General features: G+C 35.1%; 12 protein-coding genes and 1 non-coding gene across 13 annotated transcripts; 7 read left to right on the top strand and 6 right to left on the bottom strand. All coding sequences in view use genetic code 12, as the record gives it.

Moving 5' to 3' along the window:
• Positions 1–316: 316 nt before the first annotated feature.
• On the bottom strand, positions 317–2542 carry TOK1 (Tok1p; the record flags this gene model as incomplete). The annotated part of the gene is made up of 1 exon (XM_707536.2): positions 317–2542. One exon carries the CDS (start codon positions 2540–2542, stop codon positions 317–319), a length of 2226 nt encoding a protein of 741 aa, XP_712629.2.
• A 213-nt stretch (positions 2543–2755) lies between these two features.
• Positions 2756–3496, bottom strand: CAALFM_C400660WA (mitochondrial 37S ribosomal protein uS17m; the record flags this gene model as incomplete). The annotated part of the gene is made up of 1 exon (XM_707537.1): positions 2756–3496. One exon carries the CDS (start codon positions 3494–3496, stop codon positions 2756–2758), a length of 741 nt encoding a protein of 246 aa, XP_712630.1.
• Positions 3497–3742: 246 nt separating this feature from the next.
• On the bottom strand, positions 3743–4912 carry HIS5 (histidinol-phosphate transaminase; the record flags this gene model as incomplete). The annotated part of the gene is made up of 1 exon (XM_707538.2): positions 3743–4912. One exon carries the CDS (start codon positions 4910–4912, stop codon positions 3743–3745), a length of 1170 nt encoding a protein of 389 aa, XP_712631.2.
• Positions 4913–5278: 366 nt separating this feature from the next.
• CAALFM_C400640WA (uncharacterized protein) lies at positions 5279–5809 on the bottom strand (the record flags this gene model as incomplete). The annotated part of the gene is made up of 1 exon (XM_707540.2): positions 5279–5809. The coding sequence occupies one exon, from the start codon at positions 5807–5809 to the stop codon at positions 5279–5281; it is 531 nt and encodes a 176-aa protein (XP_712633.1).
• A 375-nt stretch (positions 5810–6184) lies between these two features.
• On the top strand, positions 6185–6799 carry SEC72 (Sec63 complex subunit; the record flags this gene model as incomplete). The annotated part of the gene is made up of 1 exon (XM_707541.1): positions 6185–6799. One exon carries the CDS (start codon positions 6185–6187, stop codon positions 6797–6799), a length of 615 nt encoding a protein of 204 aa, XP_712634.1.
• A 468-nt stretch (positions 6800–7267) lies between these two features.
• Positions 7268–7777, top strand: SPC2 (signal peptidase complex subunit; the record flags this gene model as incomplete). Its single annotated transcript, XM_707542.1, has 1 exon — positions 7268–7777. The coding sequence occupies one exon, from the start codon at positions 7268–7270 to the stop codon at positions 7775–7777; it is 510 nt and encodes a 169-aa protein (XP_712635.1).
• Positions 7778–7795: 18 nt separating this feature from the next.
• CAALFM_C400610WA (uncharacterized protein) lies at positions 7796–8852 on the bottom strand (the record flags this gene model as incomplete). Its single annotated transcript, XM_019475357.1, has 2 exons — positions 7796–8708; positions 8776–8852. The coding sequence occupies 2 exons, from the start codon at positions 8850–8852 to the stop codon at positions 7796–7798; spliced, it is 990 nt and encodes a 329-aa protein (XP_019330902.1).
• A 260-nt stretch (positions 8853–9112) lies between these two features.
• MUC1 (Muc1p) lies at positions 9113–11776 on the top strand (the record flags this gene model as incomplete). The annotated part of the gene is made up of 1 exon (XM_707544.2): positions 9113–11776. The coding sequence occupies one exon, from the start codon at positions 9113–9115 to the stop codon at positions 11774–11776; it is 2664 nt and encodes an 887-aa protein (XP_712637.2).
• Positions 11777–12591: 815 nt separating this feature from the next.
• CAALFM_C400590CA (uncharacterized protein) lies at positions 12592–14598 on the top strand (the record flags this gene model as incomplete). The annotated part of the gene is made up of 1 exon (XM_707545.2): positions 12592–14598. One exon carries the CDS (start codon positions 12592–12594, stop codon positions 14596–14598), a length of 2007 nt encoding a protein of 668 aa, XP_712638.2.
• A 155-nt stretch (positions 14599–14753) lies between these two features.
• CAALFM_C400580WA (phosphatase) lies at positions 14754–15209 on the bottom strand (the record flags this gene model as incomplete). The annotated part of the gene is made up of 1 exon (XM_707546.2): positions 14754–15209. One exon carries the CDS (start codon positions 15207–15209, stop codon positions 14754–14756), a length of 456 nt encoding a protein of 151 aa, XP_712639.2.
• A 478-nt stretch (positions 15210–15687) lies between these two features.
• PCT1 (choline-phosphate cytidylyltransferase) lies at positions 15688–17061 on the top strand (the record flags this gene model as incomplete). Its single annotated transcript, XM_707547.2, has 1 exon — positions 15688–17061. The coding sequence occupies one exon, from the start codon at positions 15688–15690 to the stop codon at positions 17059–17061; it is 1374 nt and encodes a 457-aa protein (XP_712640.1).
• A 237-nt stretch (positions 17062–17298) lies between these two features.
• On the top strand, positions 17299–18618 carry CAALFM_C400560CA (ERMES complex subunit; the record flags this gene model as incomplete). The annotated part of the gene is made up of 1 exon (XM_707548.2): positions 17299–18618. One exon carries the CDS (start codon positions 17299–17301, stop codon positions 18616–18618), a length of 1320 nt encoding a protein of 439 aa, XP_712641.2.
• Positions 18619–18793: 175 nt separating this feature from the next.
• Positions 18794–18864, top strand: tG(CCC)1. Its single transcript has one exon. It is a non-coding gene; the product is annotated as a tRNA-Gly (tRNA).
• Positions 18865–19053: the final 189 nt, after the last annotated feature.

The raw sequence follows: 19053 nt of genomic DNA, 5'->3' as shown, positions 1-19053 counted from the left end.
ACACCTAGAACTAGTTAGAAAGTAATCAGATATTGGGTTGTATCTTAGTGTTGATAAAAAAAAATCTCTTTGTTCTGGTGAGACATCCTCGTCCATGTTTTTTATTATCTAATCATTCACCCAACTAGGTACACAAAAACAAAGCTACTACAGCTCCAATGGTCACCACATCAATAATAATTCAGTGATTATGTTACATAAATAAAGAAAGCTTTCTTTTTTTTTTTTTCATCTGTAGTTAATCCAACAAATAGTTATATACTTTAAAAAAACATTATAAATTATACATTCTATGTAAATAAATGCATTCTGTGGCTCATTTATCATCATCAAACTTTATTGTTCTTGCAAACTTTATATCAGTGGAAGAACTTGAAGAAAGTTCATTAGACACATCCTGTATAGTCAACGTTTTCAAATCTTCTATCTCCATGTCAACCAAACCCCGCAACATCATTTCAATCTCAAAGTAGATTTTCAAGATTAAATAATTAGGCTCTTTTAAAGGCAATCTCAAAGGCGATGATTCACTCAACCAGAACCCATCATATGCTCCTTTCCATTGTTTATAACTATATTTTCTGTTAGGTGATTCAATACTGTCCCCAATCAAAGGTTTCATTTTTTCCAAATAATCTATTAGCATTTCATGTACTTGTTTCTTGGAAGCGATCTTTTGCCGTATCCTCTCGATGTCAAAATTCTGCTTTTCTGATTTACAAACCGATCTTTCAGAATAAGAGTTATTCTCTTGGTCTTTCCGCATATTGGAGTTACTCGAGTTTGTAATACAAGTATCATTATCCTCAACTTTAACATCTTCATTTGGGTTATCTATACTAGCAGCCCCAATTTCACCGTTGGAACTATTGTCACGTGCTTCAAGACTAGCTTCTTGTTCCATTTTTGCAAGATCCAAATCTTCATCAAGTTCGCTACTACGTACCGCCTCAGAGTTTACTGTAAGCTGATCTTCTTGGTCCTCCTGCAATTTCTTTTTCTTCCATTTTAAATCCCTGTACTCTTCTTTTGTGGAAAACATCCAGGTGGAGAACCAAGCACTTATGTCGTTGGAAATTTCATATAATGTATCACCAACATTGGAAACCAAGATAGTCATTAAAGGGACAGCACCCACTGCCCACGAAACAAAAAAAACGCGTCCAAGACTGGTCTTGGGTGCATAATCACCATAGCCAATCGTGATCAAACACAAGAAACAGAAATACATGGCGTTGAAATATGACCATTTTTCAATTTTTTGAAATATTAGCGCGCCAATAAGCCAAAATATCATGAATACTGCAATAGTCAATGCTAATGATACCTTCTTGTGTCTGGATTTTACTTTGCGTCTTAGCACCCTCATTTCGTGAAAGCTTTCTTCCAGGGTTAAATGTCTGTTTTCTTTGTCCAATTGTGCTAATAGAGCTATTCTGGTTTTTTCAACATCGTTCCAGAATATGGCTGGGGCTGCAGAAGATAGTATAACCAGGCGAAGGGTTGCAACAATCAATCCCATTATCAATACACCTCCCAAAGAGAACACTAAAACAGCGACTTTGGCACCAGAGGTTTCAGGCAAAATATCACCCAACCCAATAGTCAAAAAAGAAACAATACAATAATACAATGCTGAACCATAACTTATATCATCTATCAACGATCCCATGGTGAATGCTCCTATTACTGTCCAAGTGGAAAACAAAATCGTGAATAACATTAATGTTCTCTGTCTTTGGTCTAGATTGAATGTTGGCGGATATTTTTTCAAACTATATCCCATGAAATTGATTACCAAGATTAGCATACATACAAAATAATTACCGGAAGTAAATGCCGCAAAATAAAACCCTTCTGATGGAACATATTTTGGATTTTCACCACCAAACTCTCTGTTTGTCACAAAAAGTGCAGCAGCGAGCAAAGCACTGGCGCAAAGCCATGCAATTATAGAAACCGATTGACTGACCAAATATTTGACAGATCGAGAAAAGTTCATTAACAACGAAATATTGCCAATCAAACCCAATGCTAATGAAACTGCATTCATTACAACTACTTTTGGTATGTCAGGGACATTTTTCCTGGTAATAATGTCCACTTTCCAATGCTCGACTAAAGCAACGATCGATATCATATTTGCCAAGGGACCTAGACATGCGGCAATCAATGGAAAATAACTTGAAATTAAAAACCATAAGACAAAAAATGGCTCCCCCGGTCGAACATTCAAACTAAGTATACTTTCCAAACGCACATTCAAGGCATGCTGCAATGTCACTGGTGATTTCATGGGGGAAGAATCTTGCTTATTAGTGTTTACGTTTGCTCCATGATACGAGTTTTGAAGTAGTGGAGATAGTTTTTCTTGGTAATGCCGTATTCCTTGATCTGTGATGGTCTGATGGAACTGTGCATCGGGCACTATCTTATCTTTTGCTTTGTTTACTATTTGCATGACAGATGCAGAATCAAAAGATGCAAATGCTGAAGATTTTGAGTTTTTGCTTGAACCATTTAAAGGTGCATGGAAGCCCATTTTTAATGACAATCGATTATCAAGATTCTGATAATCACTAAATAATGGGGCATGTGGAGTATGGTCAGGTATGAAAAGATTTCTTTTTTTTTCTTTCACAACGTTTTTCCCTGGACTATCGATATATATTCACAATGAGCTGCGACTGAGACAGAGAGAAAAAAAAAAAAAGCGGAACTATGTACAAATCAACTGGGACTAAATCCGTGAAACTTATTGAGGTAATGGAACCGGACATTCATTTCTAGTGTCTAACAAGTATCTTCTGACAACATTCTTTTGTATAGATTTGCTAACTTCTTCCATTGACTTTTTCAACTTGCTTTCAACAATAGACTTTCTTATTTCTTCATACTTGGCATTGTTCATCAACTCATTCAAGATGTATTGTATAAAGTATAATCTCTTTTCTTTCTCGTCGGAAAATATAGGTTCATTCAAGCCAAGATCAACTGTAGACTCGGTAGTTGGCCATGATTTTATGTTGTATTTTTCTTTTATTTGATTAATCTCTTCAATTAGTTTGGTATGGTCCTCCTCTATATTGCTGGTAATCTCATGAGTCAACTTATCCATCTTTTTCAAATCATCCAATTGAGTTATAATTTTGCTAAATTTCTCTCTATGTTCAATGAATTTCTTTGCTTCTTTTTCTTCTTCAAGTTTAACTTGTTTTTTAGCCATTTCTTCATAGGCTGCAAATTGCTGACCTTTATTCACTTTAATTTCGGCAATAGCAAAAGCTTTTCTTTTTGAGATCTTTGGTATACTTTCAATACGGACAATATCACCTTCCTTACAAATGCTACCTTCATCATGAACCAAGTAATCTTTTCTGGTAAGGATCTCTTTGTCAACACGCTTATCGTATACTCTTCCTTGAACACGGACTTTGACTGTTTTTGTCATTTTTCCTTGGGAAATGACGACCCCCACAAAATTTTGTCTTGCCATTGTAAGATAATATATGCAATGTGGTTGATGGTAATAGGTGAAAACAGTAGAATTGTGAAAAAAAAATTTTTTTCGTTCAGCTTTTTGAGTGTTTAGAAAAACTGAGAGGAAAAAAAAAAACCAGTCTTCAAATACGATTAGACAAATTATTTGGTGCGATCCACACTACTTTGATAGTATCTATTCATGTGTCTGAATCTATATAATTAATACGTATACCTTCCATGAGAATACTCGTAGACTCGCCTACTTATTAATTTCATTTAAAACAGATTCAAATTTGGTCAACAACTGTTTGTTTTCTTCTGCAGTTCCAATGGAAATTCTTAAACCACCAACACAATTCAATTCAGATCCTCTATATCTAACCACTACCGAGTTGTCTGTAGCCAAGGTGTTGTATAATTTTTTAGCAACATCATTTGATGGTTTACCGTCTTTATCCAAAATTTCAATCAATATGAAATTTGAATCCAATCCGCCAATATTTCTCCCAACGTACTTTAAACTCAATAATTTTTCTAATACTAATTCTCTCTGTTCAACAATTTTGGAAACATAATTCTCCATCACGCCTAATCCCTCGTTGGTAGCTTTTATTGCCACATTTGAGGTCAAGGATGAAATATTGTAGGGGTACTTCATAGCATTAAGGTACCAACTTAACTGCTTGCTGCTAAAAGTGATACCCAACCTGATACCCGCCAAACCGAATGATTTCGACAAAGTCTGCAACACGACCAAATTTGGATACTGGTTAACTAATGTACTCATAGAAGAACCAGGTTTGGTGAAATCAATGTAGGCTTCATCGACAACAATTAAGCCTTGCCAAGCTTTGAGCAGTTCCTTCAACAACTTTATTATGTCCTCAACGTCAATCAACTTTCCTGTAGGATTTCCAGGAGATGTCAAATACAAGAGTTTAATAGTGGGATCTGACTTCACTTTGGTGAGTATCCCATCAATATCAATTTGAAAGTCAGGAATAGTTAACGGCACTTTTTCTATGGCAACATCATTAACAGTAGCACAAATAGAATACATTCCATATGTTGGAGGGCAAATCAACATTTTGTCTTTTCCTGGAACACAGACACAACGCAATAACATGTCTATACTTTCGTCAGATCCAACACCAAGGCACAAGTTTTCAATTGATAGTTTTTCTGTTGCATACTTGTTTGGGTGTTGTTCTCTAAACTGAATGATCTGTTGCTTTAATTCATGTTGGTGAGGATCAGGATATCTATTCAATTCCAATGCAGCTTCATTTGCATCTGGGGAAGGAAGAGCTGGTCCATGAGTATTTTCATTTGCATCTAGCAAAATCCCGGTCTTAAAATCATCTCTAGCACAGCGATATGGTTCCAAGGTTAAAATATTTGGACGAATAATAGCACTAATGTCAAACATTGTCAATAATGAAAGAATTGTTAGGGCTAACCAAAAAAGAAAAGAAAAGTGTCTATGAAATTTGAGTCAAAATTTTTGCAAAGTGAATGGAGTCTTGTTTTTTTTCACACATTCTTTTTTGTCAACCGCGATAACAAACTTTCCTACAGAAAAAAAATTATGAGTCAACAGAATTTATCAACATTTTATTTAGAAAGAACAACTCCAAAAAAGCAATCCCCCGCAAACAATATTCTTATAAAATATTAAAGTCCTATAATAACAAAACAAAAAATACTTAGCAATAATGTAATATATGTTGTATGGATTATATAGATTGATAAATAGAAATCAAATGTTATATGATTGGTAGCGCTCGTACCACATCTAATCTGTAATTTCACTTTCATCGTAATCAATAACTGGTCTAACGCTATCTCTAAAAAAATCGCTGCTAAAGAAATTTGACTCCGTGCGACAATCGTGTTTAATAAATGCCATTGTACAATTATTTTCTTGAATTGTATCGATGGTATCCATGGGTTTATCAACCAGTGGAGAAAATATGTTTTCATAGGGCGTTTCCTTAGAAGTTGTTGATGGGAAGAAAGCACTTACAGAATGATTCTTATGGATCTTTTCAGACAAAATAGACAGTGACCTATAGTTTGGAGGTACGATTTCTTTTTTACCTATACTTCTAAATTTCGATAATAGTCGTGAGAACATCGATGGCTTGCTTTGTGTTATCAAATTGTCACCTTCAAAGGACTCAAGTTGGATAGCTTGTTTTGGGAAATAAGTTTTGTTCAGCCATCTTGTATCAACTTTTTGCAATCCTGAGTTTGCAGTGTCTGTAGTTGATGAATAGTAGTGCAACCATCGTGTTGGAGAAGTATGTATTGCTCTGTCTTCCATTTCGATTTGTTAGATTGGGCTTCTTATATTGACAAGAAAGTAAGCATCAATAATATATAGGGAAATTGTCAGATAGATATTGATTTAATTTGGAATTATATATTGAAAGATTCAATCCTAGTGACATAGCAAGACACAAACAAATAAACAAAAAGTGTTCCATGATTTTTGCCGCCATTTAGATTTCCCGCATAAAGAAAAAAGAAAAATAAAATGTAAGACGAGAAAATAATTACGTAGAACTAGAAAACATCAAGTGGAAAAGGACACGAAAATGAGAACTAGGAAAAAAAAAAACTGAAAACTTGCCAACTGAAATCCTTATTTTCAATACCCACATCCATCATCTCATACTCAATCTTAAACATTTATCAAATGTCTGAAGTTGCAGTTAACTACGATAGCAAAACTAAGAAATTATCTTTACCAAAAGGAACGGAATTTGGTCCAGACCTTTCTGCTTTGAAGTTAGAAATTGACCAACTCAATACATTAACTCAAGAAATAATAAGCCAAGGAAGTGATGTGCCACCTGCTCCTACACCTGATAATTTTAATAAGGATTTATCCAAAATGATAAAAAAAATGTATGAAGGTGGTGTGCAATCGTTTAAAATTGGCAAGTTTGAAGAAAGTGCTAGACAATTTACCATTGGTATTGAAATGATCAATAGAAGACCAAAGTTTGAAAGTTTCCAAGGAACAATACAAGAATTATCATTGTTTTTGATGAGTAGAACTGATGCTTATTTAAGAACTAAGGATTATATCAAAGCTTTCAATGATGCTGATTTTTTGCTCAATATGCAATTAAACACCCCAGATAACTTTTTGAGAAGGGGCGTTGCAAATTTCTTTTTGGGTAATTATGAAGCAGCTAGAAGTGATTATCAAAGAGGATTGACATTTGATGAAAACAACGAAAGATTACAGAAAGAATTAACCATATGTTTAGACAAAATTCTAGAAGAGAATGGTGATTATTTATAAGTGGAAGGTTTTTATAATATACATTTCAGATAAGATCAACAGCCAATTTGCTTTTGTAAAATCATCACTTTTTGGTATTCCTTTAAATGTGCGTTTAAAAAATTACATTGAGTAGGATTGTTCTGACAATTTGTTAGTTTGAATCCGATGGTATCACTTATATTTCTAATCTATAATGTACCAAAATATTGCACTATAGAACTCTCATTTTGGTATCTATTGCAGTGATTTAATATCTATATACATGTTAATGTGAAAGACACTTGTGGAGGTGTGGAAGTATTGATTATCTCACACAGACTTTTACGTTTCAAAGACATATATTGAAATGTCGTTTGTGGAATTTCTTATTCTCTGTTTTTTGATTTGGGGTGTTTCTTTTTCACAACTTTTGCGAACACGTAGATTTTTTTTACTCTGCTAACAACAACTATCGAAACTGTCAACACCACCTACCAATTTCTAACAATGTCACAATTGAAAAAGACCAATTTGAACTCAGTCAACGATTTACGTCAAACCACGGATGATCATTTAGGGTTGGTTTTCCAGCAGCTTGGTTACAACGAGTCATTTACATTGATTGATTTAAAGTTAGGATTAGGATTATCCACAGTGGTAATAGCTGGATTGCTATTCTTGGTCGATAAAAAATATGCATGGAAAGATAGCTACAACCTCACAGTTATTGCCTGTGTTTTATACGGTATAATCAGTGGTGTTTTGTATTTGATCAATTTTTTTAACAAAAATGTCAAATACATAGGCTATGATAACAAAGGCAACAAATTGTCTGTGGCAACTTCGTCCAATAAATTGGATCCTATCTATAATGTTACAATCAGTTTGAATGATAGATCAGTCAATGCAGCATTTGGTTTCAATAAATTTTTTGATGTTGTGGGGTTTTTCAATAGAGATGCATTTACAAAATTGGTTGAAAACGAATTAAACAAATTAAATAAAAAAAATGAATAAATATAGATTTTTATTTTCCTATTCTTTAATTTTATTGTCCATTTCAGAAATGTATCTGCAAAAGTCTTGTATACACTGAGGAACTGTTCGGACACCCGGCAAAAAGTTTGCATAAAACGGTTTTGATATGCAACCTACGTAGCCAACGTTTATCTTATCAACAACAAGTTTTGCTAACTCAATGTGGTTGACTATAGGGGCAAAAAATAGTTTTGAGGGTTCCACATCTTTAAACATGGCTGTAGACATCTGACCAGTGGTGACCAACAACAATCTGATATTATTCAGATACTCTTTCAACTCTTGGTGTAATGCCTCGTGTATCAGTATAGTGGCAGCTTTGGTAGCTGAATACACCGATAGATTTTTGGGTGCTAAAGTCCCCAATATAGAAGACACTGTAACAACAAATAATTGGCCATCAGGTTGAACAGATAATACTTTGTCAATGTGATTACTTATCACCTTTTGTAGAATCCAAATTGGCAGCATAGTGTTTATATTGAACATTGTTTTCACTCTATCGCCACTCAATTTTATCAATGGCTTGTTGTCTCTGATACCAGCATTGTTGATCAAAATATTAATCCATGTGTTCTTGGAGTTTAACTCATCTATCAACTTTTCAAGTTCAGTGTTGACACTTTGTTCGTCATCAAGATCACAGTATACATATACAAGGTTGTCGTGCTGAAATTTTGGCTTGCTAACATCAAAGATGTATACAGATGCGCCTCTCCTTAAAAGTTCTTTGACAAGACCTAAACCCAATCCATTCGACCCACCCGTGACTAGTGCAATATCTGAACTTGATATTTTCTTCCATGATTTAGGCAAATTATAATACACCGAAAACTTGTATACGAATGCAAATACTAAACTAGTTAAGAACATGTAATATGGAACACTGGAGTATTTCCTGGTAAAGATACTTGAAATTCTCGTTAGTAAAGCAATATTATCACAAACACTGATATCAAGTTTCAGAATAAACGTACACTAACAATAATTTTAACAAAAGTATCAGTCTTCCATTGTTTAATGCAAAATCAACATATTCATCAATCGACAGCATGAAAATAGCAATAACGAAAAAAAAAAGATAGCAAATTTGAATAAACAGGATGTTTAGAAGTCTGATAAATAATAGAAAGAGGAACTATAAGTTGAAATTAAAGTTAGGATCAAGAACGAAAAAAAAGGAATAGATGATCTCATAAATTTGTCACATAATAACAAAATGTAGGACTATATAATATGTGCTTTGTGCGAATAATTTAATTCTTTACAAACATTGACAACTCTATTTTTCTTTCTTTACTACAGAAACCTCTAATGTCATTTTGGGACAACAACAAGGATTCATTCAAGTCAGCTGGTAAATCGACTTTCAAGGGTATTACTAGTGGTACCAAAGCTGTGGGACAGGCAGGTTACAGAACCTATAAAAAGAATGAAGCCAAAAGAAAGGGTGTTGAATATCATGACCCGATTAAAAATGAATCGAAAAGCGGAGAGACAAATGTCCCTTATAACCCAAGTCCATTGCCTTCAAAAGACAAATTGAGTTCATACCAACCTCCACCTAAAAGAAATGTGGGCACTTTTGGTGTTCCCCAAAGGGGAGAAGCTTCTCACTATTCTGCTCCTGCGCCTACTTCGGGTCAAAGTACATATCCTGCAAATCAACAACAATATCAACATCCGAATGAAATTCAAACCAGCAGTGGCTATCAAGAACCACCTCCGGAGTATCTGGTAGATTCTAATAGTGACATGCAGGGATTTTCTGCGGGAAGTGAGTATCAGAGAACAGCACATCCAGCTCCGGCCAGTACTACTTTTACACCAGCTAATCAAACTAGTTTTATTGCACTGCCTCAGCCAACTTCAATAGCTACGGACAATGCAATTCAGAATATACAACAGCAGTATAATAGTGTGCTGAAACAGCCATCACCAGCACCAGGGTTACCACCATTACAGCACCAACCAGGGAACTTGGTTAATCCACCATTGCCCCCACAAGTGCCCCAGAAAAGTAATGTTCCTCCATCACTTCCTTCAAGAACATCAGTTGCCAGTGTAGCAAGCTCCACATCTCAGCAAAGTGTTGGGCAAGGGAGTTTTGTGAATGCACAGGAACAACCCAAACCTAAGCCAGCTTTGCCCGACCCTGGATCATTTGCACCACCACCAAGAAGACGTGACCAACAACCAATTAAACCCAAAATTTTAACCAATAACTCAACCATGGGAAATGAGAAAATGCTGAGTCCATTAGTGCAAGGGCAGAGCTCAAGTCTGAATATTGGATTACATCCACTGAAGTCTATTAGCGAAAGAGAACATCAATCAGATTACAGTGACGCTCTGCTGAAACCACCATCGTTACCAAGTAGAACGAGCTCTTCTCACTCCAACTTACCTTTGAAACAAAAGCCACCGAAACCAAAGAAACTTCAAGGTGATTCATCAATTACGACTTCACACACACCAGGCTATAACTCAAATTACACTCATAATGTTTTTTCAGCTCGAAGCGAAGAAGAATATGCAACGCCTCCAAAACCACCACGTCCAGTTGAAGACGAGGAATATACAAATCCACCTAAACCACCCAGACCAGTAGAAGATGAAGAATACACGAATCCTCCTAAACCGTCTAGACCAGTTGAAGATGACGAGTACACAAATCCACCAAAACCTCCTCGTCCACAGACCCAAAATTCTTCTGCGGTGACACCAAGAGCTATACCTGATGCCACTGAGCTATCTAACAAAAAGCCTCCACCACCTAAACCTTTGAAAAAACCTTCAACATTAGATGGATCAACAAGTTCCCCTCCTTTATATTCCGAGCTTGATAACCTGTTTAGCAAACCGAAGCAAATAATCTCGGAACCTACAAACTCGCAAAGTGCAGTCCTGAGTGAGTTGAACAGTATTTTTCAAAAAATGAATTTTAATAAAACTGAAAGTGAGGCACCTGCTAGTAGTCCTGAAGTTAAACCGAAGCCCAAACCGAAGCCGGTACCAAAACCGAAACCCGAGATGATTACTAAGAAGCAAGAACTGCCGGAAACCAGTATACGAATAGCAACGACAACTAAACCGCCACCACCCGTGCGTCGTCTTTCCACACCCCATAAGTCACCTTCTCCACCACCAGTTCCTCCAGCGAGAAATTATAGCAGGGCTCCTGCTCCACCACCTCCAAAACAATCTGGCCCTCCAAATTTGGATTTAGAATTATCGAGTGGTTGGTATGCCAAAACCAATGGACCATTGCAGTTACCCAAAGTATTTCATGGAATCAATCACAAGTTTTCGTACACGACATCATCAGGCTCTTATGGGAAGGGTACCACAACTTTAACTGTGAGACTTAAAGACTTATCCATAGTCACATATAAATTTGAATACAGTAATAATGACATTAGTAACGTAAATGTGGTTATTGAGAAATATGTTCCATCTCCAATCGATACAACTCCTTCCAAACAAGAACTCATTGCTAACCATCAAAGATTCGGGGAGTATATCGCATCTTGGTGTGAACATCACAGAGGTAAGACTGTTGGACGAGGTGAGTGTTGGGATTTGGCAAAAGAAGCATTACAAAAGGGATGCGGAAAACATGCATTTGTATCAAGTTATACCATCCATGGTTATCCAATATTGCAAATTGGGAATGTTGGTAATGGAGTTTATTTTATCAACAATTCACAGCAACTCGATGAGGTAAGAAGAGGTGACATTTTACAGTTCAACGCTTGTACGTTTTATGATGCAAGTACTGGTGTCACACAATCTGCAGGTGCCCCAGATCATACGTCAGTTGTGATTGGTAAACTGGGAGATAAATTGATGGTTTTAGAACAAAATGTTGGTGGTAAACGATATGTTGTTGATGGTGAGATAAATTTGAAGAACTTGACAAAAGGTGAAGTTTACGTCTATCGAGCAATGCCACATGAATGGGCCGGTGAATTATAGATGCGTTTAGTAGAGACCAAAACAGACATAAAGTCCGTTTCAGAGTGAATAGTGTGTCTTGAGTTTTATTTTAGAATCGACGATAAATATATATCTACATTATGTGCCTAATGTTCAATAATAAGCAAGTGTATGTACTTGATATTATTTAGCAATGGCAGAGTAAACAAATTACATAAATGCTATTAATACTGCTCATAGAAAAAAGACAATTTCAAAAATGGTGTCTATGATAATCTAATCTGTTTTCCGAGATTGGTTTTCACACGAATGAGAATACACCCGATAGTCGATGATCATAATACTTGTTTATGTTTATCATTAAATATTCTGAAATGTATAGTGTCAATTGACTTAAAACGAGTCACTATTTTAGCCAATTCATGTATAGCTACTATTAACAAGGGCAGTTATAAATTGTACAGCCACCGGCAACGTTACATGAAAAAAAAAAAAGGAAAACCAAGATCATAAAAAAGCAAGGAGAAACAGCCGACGACAACTATTGAGTTGAGGTTTTATTTGTTTGTGCGCACTGCCCATGAGTAAAATTATACTAATTTTCAAACACACATTACTATTATTAAATATTTTCCACAACTTGTACAATTTTCCAATTCTGTTAGTTGTGTTAATTCATTGAAGAAATAGCAGAACTCTTTGCAAGGATCATTACCTAGCAGGCAACCATTACCAATAGAATTATCTGTACCACATTTTCAATTATTTTTGGGGTCTTTTTTTTTATTACACTTCAGTAGCTGCCGAGTAACATTATTTGTTTTCAAATATTTCTACTTCAACAACACTAGACAATGACTACCTATGAGAAGATTGTCAAGGGTGCTACTAAAGTGAAGGTGGCTGCCCCTAAACCAAAATATATTGAGCCCATATTAATGGCTACATCGTTGGATCATTCCCTTATTTCTAAGGAGAACTTCAACACTATAATGAGAACATTACAGGCACGATTGCACGACAGTTCTTGGTCTGTCGTTTATAAAGCCTTGATTGTGATTCATTTGATGATTAGGGAAGGGGATAAAAATGTGACGTTAGATTATTTAAGTAATCAAGCATCGCCAAATCTTTTAAATTTGAACAATAATAACATCATCAAAAATAGCAACAGTTTCAATTCTGATATCAAATTTATCACGAGATATGCCAAGTATTTACACACCAGAGTCAAGCAATTTGAGTCGACGGGGGTGGATTATGTTAGAGATGAAAGATCAAATAACAATACCAATCAGCAAGGTGGTAGATTAAGATTACTTGACGTGGACAAAGGTTTGTTGAGAGAAGTTGAAAGTGTCCAGAAACAAATTGATTCTTTATTGAAGAATAATTTCATGGAAAACGAGATAAATAATGACATTGTCTTAACTGCATTTAGATTATTGGTCAATGATTTGTTGGCTCTTTTCCAAGAATTGAATGAAGGGGTGATAAACATCTTGGAACATTATTTTGAAATGTCGAAAATTGATGCTGAAAGATCTTTAAAGATATACAAAAAATTTGTAGATCAAACCAAGTTTGTCATTGATTATTTGAGAGTAGCTAAGCATTTGGAGTATGCTACGAAGTTACACGTCCCAACTATCAAACACGCGCCTACAGCTTTGACAAGTTCTTTGGAAGAATATTTGGATGATCCAAATTTTGAAATTAATCGAAAACAATATTTAGCAGAAAAAAAGGGGAAAGACAATATTGTTCTGAAACCGACTCAATCTATACTTAATAAGAAGAGTAAGAATGAACCGGGCCAACAACAACAACAACCAAGAGAACAACAACAGAAATTACAAGGTACTAGTAGTGATTTGAATAGACACAGTTCATTGGTCGTGCAACAGACCTACAATCCGTGGAATACCATGTTTGTCCCAATTGTCGGAGTTGTGGATCCGCTGCAACAAGACCAAGCTCAACAACAGGCTCAACAGCAAGCGCAACAGCAAGCGCAACAGCAAGCATTGCAGCAACAAGTTCAATTGCAACAGGCTCAACAACAAGCTTTACAACAGCGGGCCACACAGCAGGCCACACAGCAGCAGCAACAGACTTTGTTTTCACAATTGCCATCCATTTCTCAAGGTAAAACATTGCAATCTACATTTACTGGTGTTGGGTTTGGAGGATATGGCTCGCAGCCACAACAGTTACAAGCACAGCACACAAACCCATTCATCCAACCTAGTCAACAATTACAGCAACCACAACAACCACAACAACCAATAGGGTTACAGAGATCTAATACAAACCCATTTTCAAGTATGGCAACAGGTCAACATCAAGTTTCACAACAACAGTTTGCTCAACCATATAGCCAACTGAACATGAATCAACAACCACAACCTTTACAAGCACAATCAACTAACCCATTTGCTAATACAAGATTCGCATCTACCAGTCATACCACAGCATTCACATTGGATAATGGATCAATTCAACCACAACAGCAGCAACAACAACAAAATCAAAATCAAAAGATTCAAGCTAACGCAACTGGCAATAATCCGTTTAAAGTATCACAAACTACCCTGCAGTTATTTGATAATTATGCTCTGACCCAACAACAAAACCAACACCAACAATTGAAACCACAAGCAACTGCTGGTGGATTGGAGCATTTACCTACTATTCCAGTCTTCCCGGAGACCCAACAAGAAGCTCAAAGACAATTTTACTTTCAAAATGCCCAAACTGGGCTATACAACCAAGCATTCCAACCACAACCACAACAGCAGCAGCAACAGCAACAGCAAGTGCAACAATATAACTATCATGATGGTCCAAGCTTAATTTGATTGCTGAAGTAGTACATGCATGTACACATGTTGCGTGGCGCATTTATACATATTTATATACACATCTATATCAATCTAAAATATAACCCGATATTGCTAATACAATTGTACAATAGAAATGTGAAAATCAAACACAATATACACATATTACATCACTAGGATCCAAACTCCCATATTTCTTGGTCATAAGCCTCTGTCACTTCTCTATCGTTCCCATATTCTTCTTGCCATTTTGTGAAGCCCCCGTGTAACACGTATACTTGAATATTGTCATCATTGAAATAACTCTTTACTTTGGAATCGGTTATATCATCAATTCCACGCAAGAATTTTAATGTACTTGAAGGACCTCTTACTTGAGATAAAGCACAATGGAAAACAATATCTTGTATTTTATTCTGATATATTTTTTGATATAATTCATTCAATGTGTAGTGGAAATTGGCTGCAGGATAATGATAACAGCCTTTTATATGACCTCCAACAAAATCAGAATCTCGTACATCAACAACACAAAATTTACCATGGGGAGATGAACCATTTGTGAACCATGATTTTAATGTTTTGGGTTTAATAAATTTCAAATCAGATAAAGAATAAATTTTGGACATTGTCACCTTAAAGTTTATAAAAATAATAATAATAATCTGGAATGTTTGTCTATTAAGATAATTATCAATTTAAATTTAAGTAAACTGTATTAAACGAAATTTAGTTGTATGTGACAATGTAATTTCTTTCTTCATCACAACCAAAAAATAGAACAAAGTAAACTCACCACCACCACCATCACTCATCACGATAGTAGTACTAAACAAAAAGAAATAGCAACAGAGTAAGAAAACAAGTGCGACAAAGAAGTGAGAGGGAGTGGGAGAGAGAGGGACGACAACCTGGAACAAAAACAAGAATAAAAAAGAGACCAACCAACTTCTCTCTCCTTATGCCCTGAATATTTTTTTTTTATCTTTTTTTTATTACTTATTACTTAATTTTTTTTTTGTTAATCTTCTTTCAATAAATAATAACAAAAAAAGTCGAAAGATAAAAGGCCGAAATTCAATTTAAGAAAAAAATATATAATAAAATATGGCTAGACTTACTAGAAAGAGGACAATTGAGAAAGAACTCAATGGATCGTCTAGAGTCACCAGAACTTTATCAATGGAATCGATTTCTTCGTTATTTAAACGAAATAAAAAAAGAAAACATAATGATGGCAACGATTCAAGCGTGAATTCCAGTGATAATGAAAACATCAACATAACTGATGATGAAGAACAAGATCACATTGACACTAAACCAAATCACAAGAAAAGAAAAATCAAAACAAAGGCAGAAGAAGAATTTGAAGCCAATGAAAAGAAATTGGATGAAGAATTGCCAATTGATTTGCGCAAATATAGACCAAGAGGGTTTAGATTCAATTTACCTCCTGAAGATCGTCCAATCAGGATTTATGCTGATGGTGTTTTTGATTTATTTCATTTGGGTCATATGAAACAATTGGAACAAGCTAAGAAATCATTTCCTAATGTTGAATTGGTTTGTGGAATTCCATCTGATATTGAAACCCATAAACGTAAGGGGTTGACAGTTTTGACTGACGAACAACGGTGTGAAACTTTAATGCATTGTAAATGGGTCGATGAAGTTATTCCTAATGCTCCTTGGTGTGTTACCCCTGAGTTTTTACAAGAACATAAAATCGATTATGTTGCACATGACGATTTACCGTATGCAAGTAGTGATAGTGATGATATCTATAAACCTATAAAAGAACAAGGGAAGTTTTTGACAACTCAGAGAACAGAGGGGATTTCTACTTCCGATATAATTACCAAAATTATTCGTGATTATGATAAATATTTGATGAGAAATTTTTCTCGAGGTGCCACTAGAAAGGAATTGAATGTTAGTTGGTTAAAGATGAATGAACTAGAATTTAAGAAACACATTAATGATTTCAGAACTTATTGGATGAAGAATAAAACTAACATCAACAATGTCTCACGTGATTTGTATTTTGAGATTAGAGAGTTTATGAGAGGTAAAAAATTTGATTTTCAAAAATTTATTGAAGATGGCAATAGTCAAAACAGTAGTAATCACGGCAGTGATGAAGAATCAACAAATTCATCCAAAGTGAGTTCTCCATTGAGTGATTTTGCATCAAAATATATTGGTAACAGAAACAAAGATTTGAACCGTAAAGGTATTTTGAACAATTTCAAGGGCTGGATAAACCGTGACGATCATTCTGAACAGGAAACCGAAGAGGAGATCAAACCAATAGTTATTAAGCCAATCAGAAGAAGTCGTAGATTGAGTGGTGGTAGTAGTACCAGTAGTGTCCCTAGCACGCCTGTAAAAAGAACTGCTAGTAGTGCTTCAACTACACCAAAAAGAAAGTCACCATTAAAGAAGTCATCTAGTGTTAAAAACACCCCAAAGACAAAATAATCTAGTTAGTAATGTGTATATATAGTATAGTTGAATACTTTTTGATTAATATTTTATCTGGTTTTGCTAATTGGGTCTAGCTTTAAGACCGACAAGATTTCAGTGTAACGTACAAGGAGAAAAAAAAAAAAACTAAAATAGTGCCAGAGATTTCACAGTGGGGGGGAGAAAAACTTCCAAAAAATATCTTCTCTAGTACCACATGAAGATATTACAGATTGCAAATTAAGTTGATCAATGTCACAGGATTTAATTGAAACAACAGCAACGACAACAAAAATAGTTGAGGCAAGAGAACTAGGTCATCAAATCCATGACTCTTTACTTGAACAATTGAAGTTGCAACAGGAAGAGTTGCTACAACAACAACGTGACTTATTTTTCCAAGAACAACAGTTACAACTCCAACAACAAGTAACTCAGCCAGTTTCTAATAATGGCAATACTTGGAGTTTTACTCAAGGGTTAGTAATTGGACAAGTTAGTGTAATATTTATTATAATTGTATTTGTCAAGTTTTTCGTTTTTGCTGATTCCTCATCACATATCCCCACAAAGCCTGGTCTTGATGGTGCGACCGGAGTAATCGTCAAACGTAATAAAAATAAGAAACATCTGAATGGACAATTTGCCAATGACGGTGAAAATGAGGATGACACATCTTTGGATAGTAATCAACTGAAGATATCTTCAATTTTGGAAAAGACCTATTATGATGTCAATAATCATGCTCTGGAATCATTGGATTGGTTTAATGTTTTAGTGGCGCAGACAATTTCTCAATTGAGAAGTGAAGCATTATTAAAAGACAATATTTATCATTCATTAAACAATTTCTTGACAAATGCAAAATTACCCGATTTTATTGATACGATAAATTTAACAGAAATTGACATTGGTGATGATTTCCCAATTTTTTCAAATTGTCGAATAAAATATGGCGAAGATTTGAAAAGATTAGAAGCAAAAATTGATGTTGATTTATCAGATACATTGACTTTAGGAATAGCTACTAAATTATTGTTGAATCAACCAAGACCATTGACAGCGGTATTACCTGTGAGTTTGACAGTATCAATTGTTAGATTTTCTGGTTGTTTAACGGTATCCTTGATAAATACAAAAGACATTGATTTGAAGAACGTTGATAAAACAAGTAATATGAATGGGTATAGTAAGGAAAATGCTAATGGAGACGGTGCTAGCAGCAGCAACAATGATGAAGATGAAGATGATGGTGGTACTGCATTAATGTTCTCTTTTTCGCCAGACTATAGATTGGAATTTATTGTTAAATCTTTAATTGGATCAAGAGCAAAATTACAGGATGTACCTAAGATTTCTTCATTGATAGAGAATCAGTTAAGGACATGGTTTATTGAAAGGTGTGTAGAACCAAGATTTCAAGTGGTAAGACTACCTTCATTATGGCCTAGAACTAAAAACACTAGAGAACCTGTTACCAAAAAAACAACTACTACACCATCTACAACTGTAAACGGTACGAGTGCAGCTACCATCACCACTCCAGGCGAATATGTAAATAGTAATATATAATTGCAGTGTATATGTACATTTATTAAATGAAGTGAGATGTATATCTTTCTTTAGTTTAAGACCTTCAACTGATGTAGTGGTGAAGTACTACAAGTCCAGAATCAGATTGTTAGTAGAAACTTTCACAAATTATTGTACAGTATAAAGAAGCCGGATATTTGAAATGTCGGTTTAGACGTCAGTGGTTTAAGGGTAAAATTCTTGCTTCCCAAGCAAGGGCTCCGGGTTCGAGTCCCGGCTGGCGTAGTCATGAGTTTTTTTTTTCTGAAAACAATTCAAGTTTACTAGACAAACTTATAAATTGTGACTAAATCGTCAAATAAATCAGTAATATTTTATTGGCTCTTCAATGTAGATACTAAAGAGGTTTTCTTGATTGGTAATTGGGGTTTTTTTTTTTTCGTAATTACAAAGAACTTCGGATTCCACAAAAGT

The sequence above is a fragment of the Candida albicans genome, chromosome 4 (genome assembly GCF_000182965.3).
Source record: "Candida albicans SC5314 chromosome 4, complete sequence".
NCBI lineage: Eukaryota > Fungi > Ascomycota > Pichiomycetes > Serinales > Debaryomycetaceae > Candida > Candida albicans.
The sequence above is the reverse complement of the archived record's forward strand: the minus strand, read 5'-3'. Positions and strand labels throughout refer to the sequence as shown.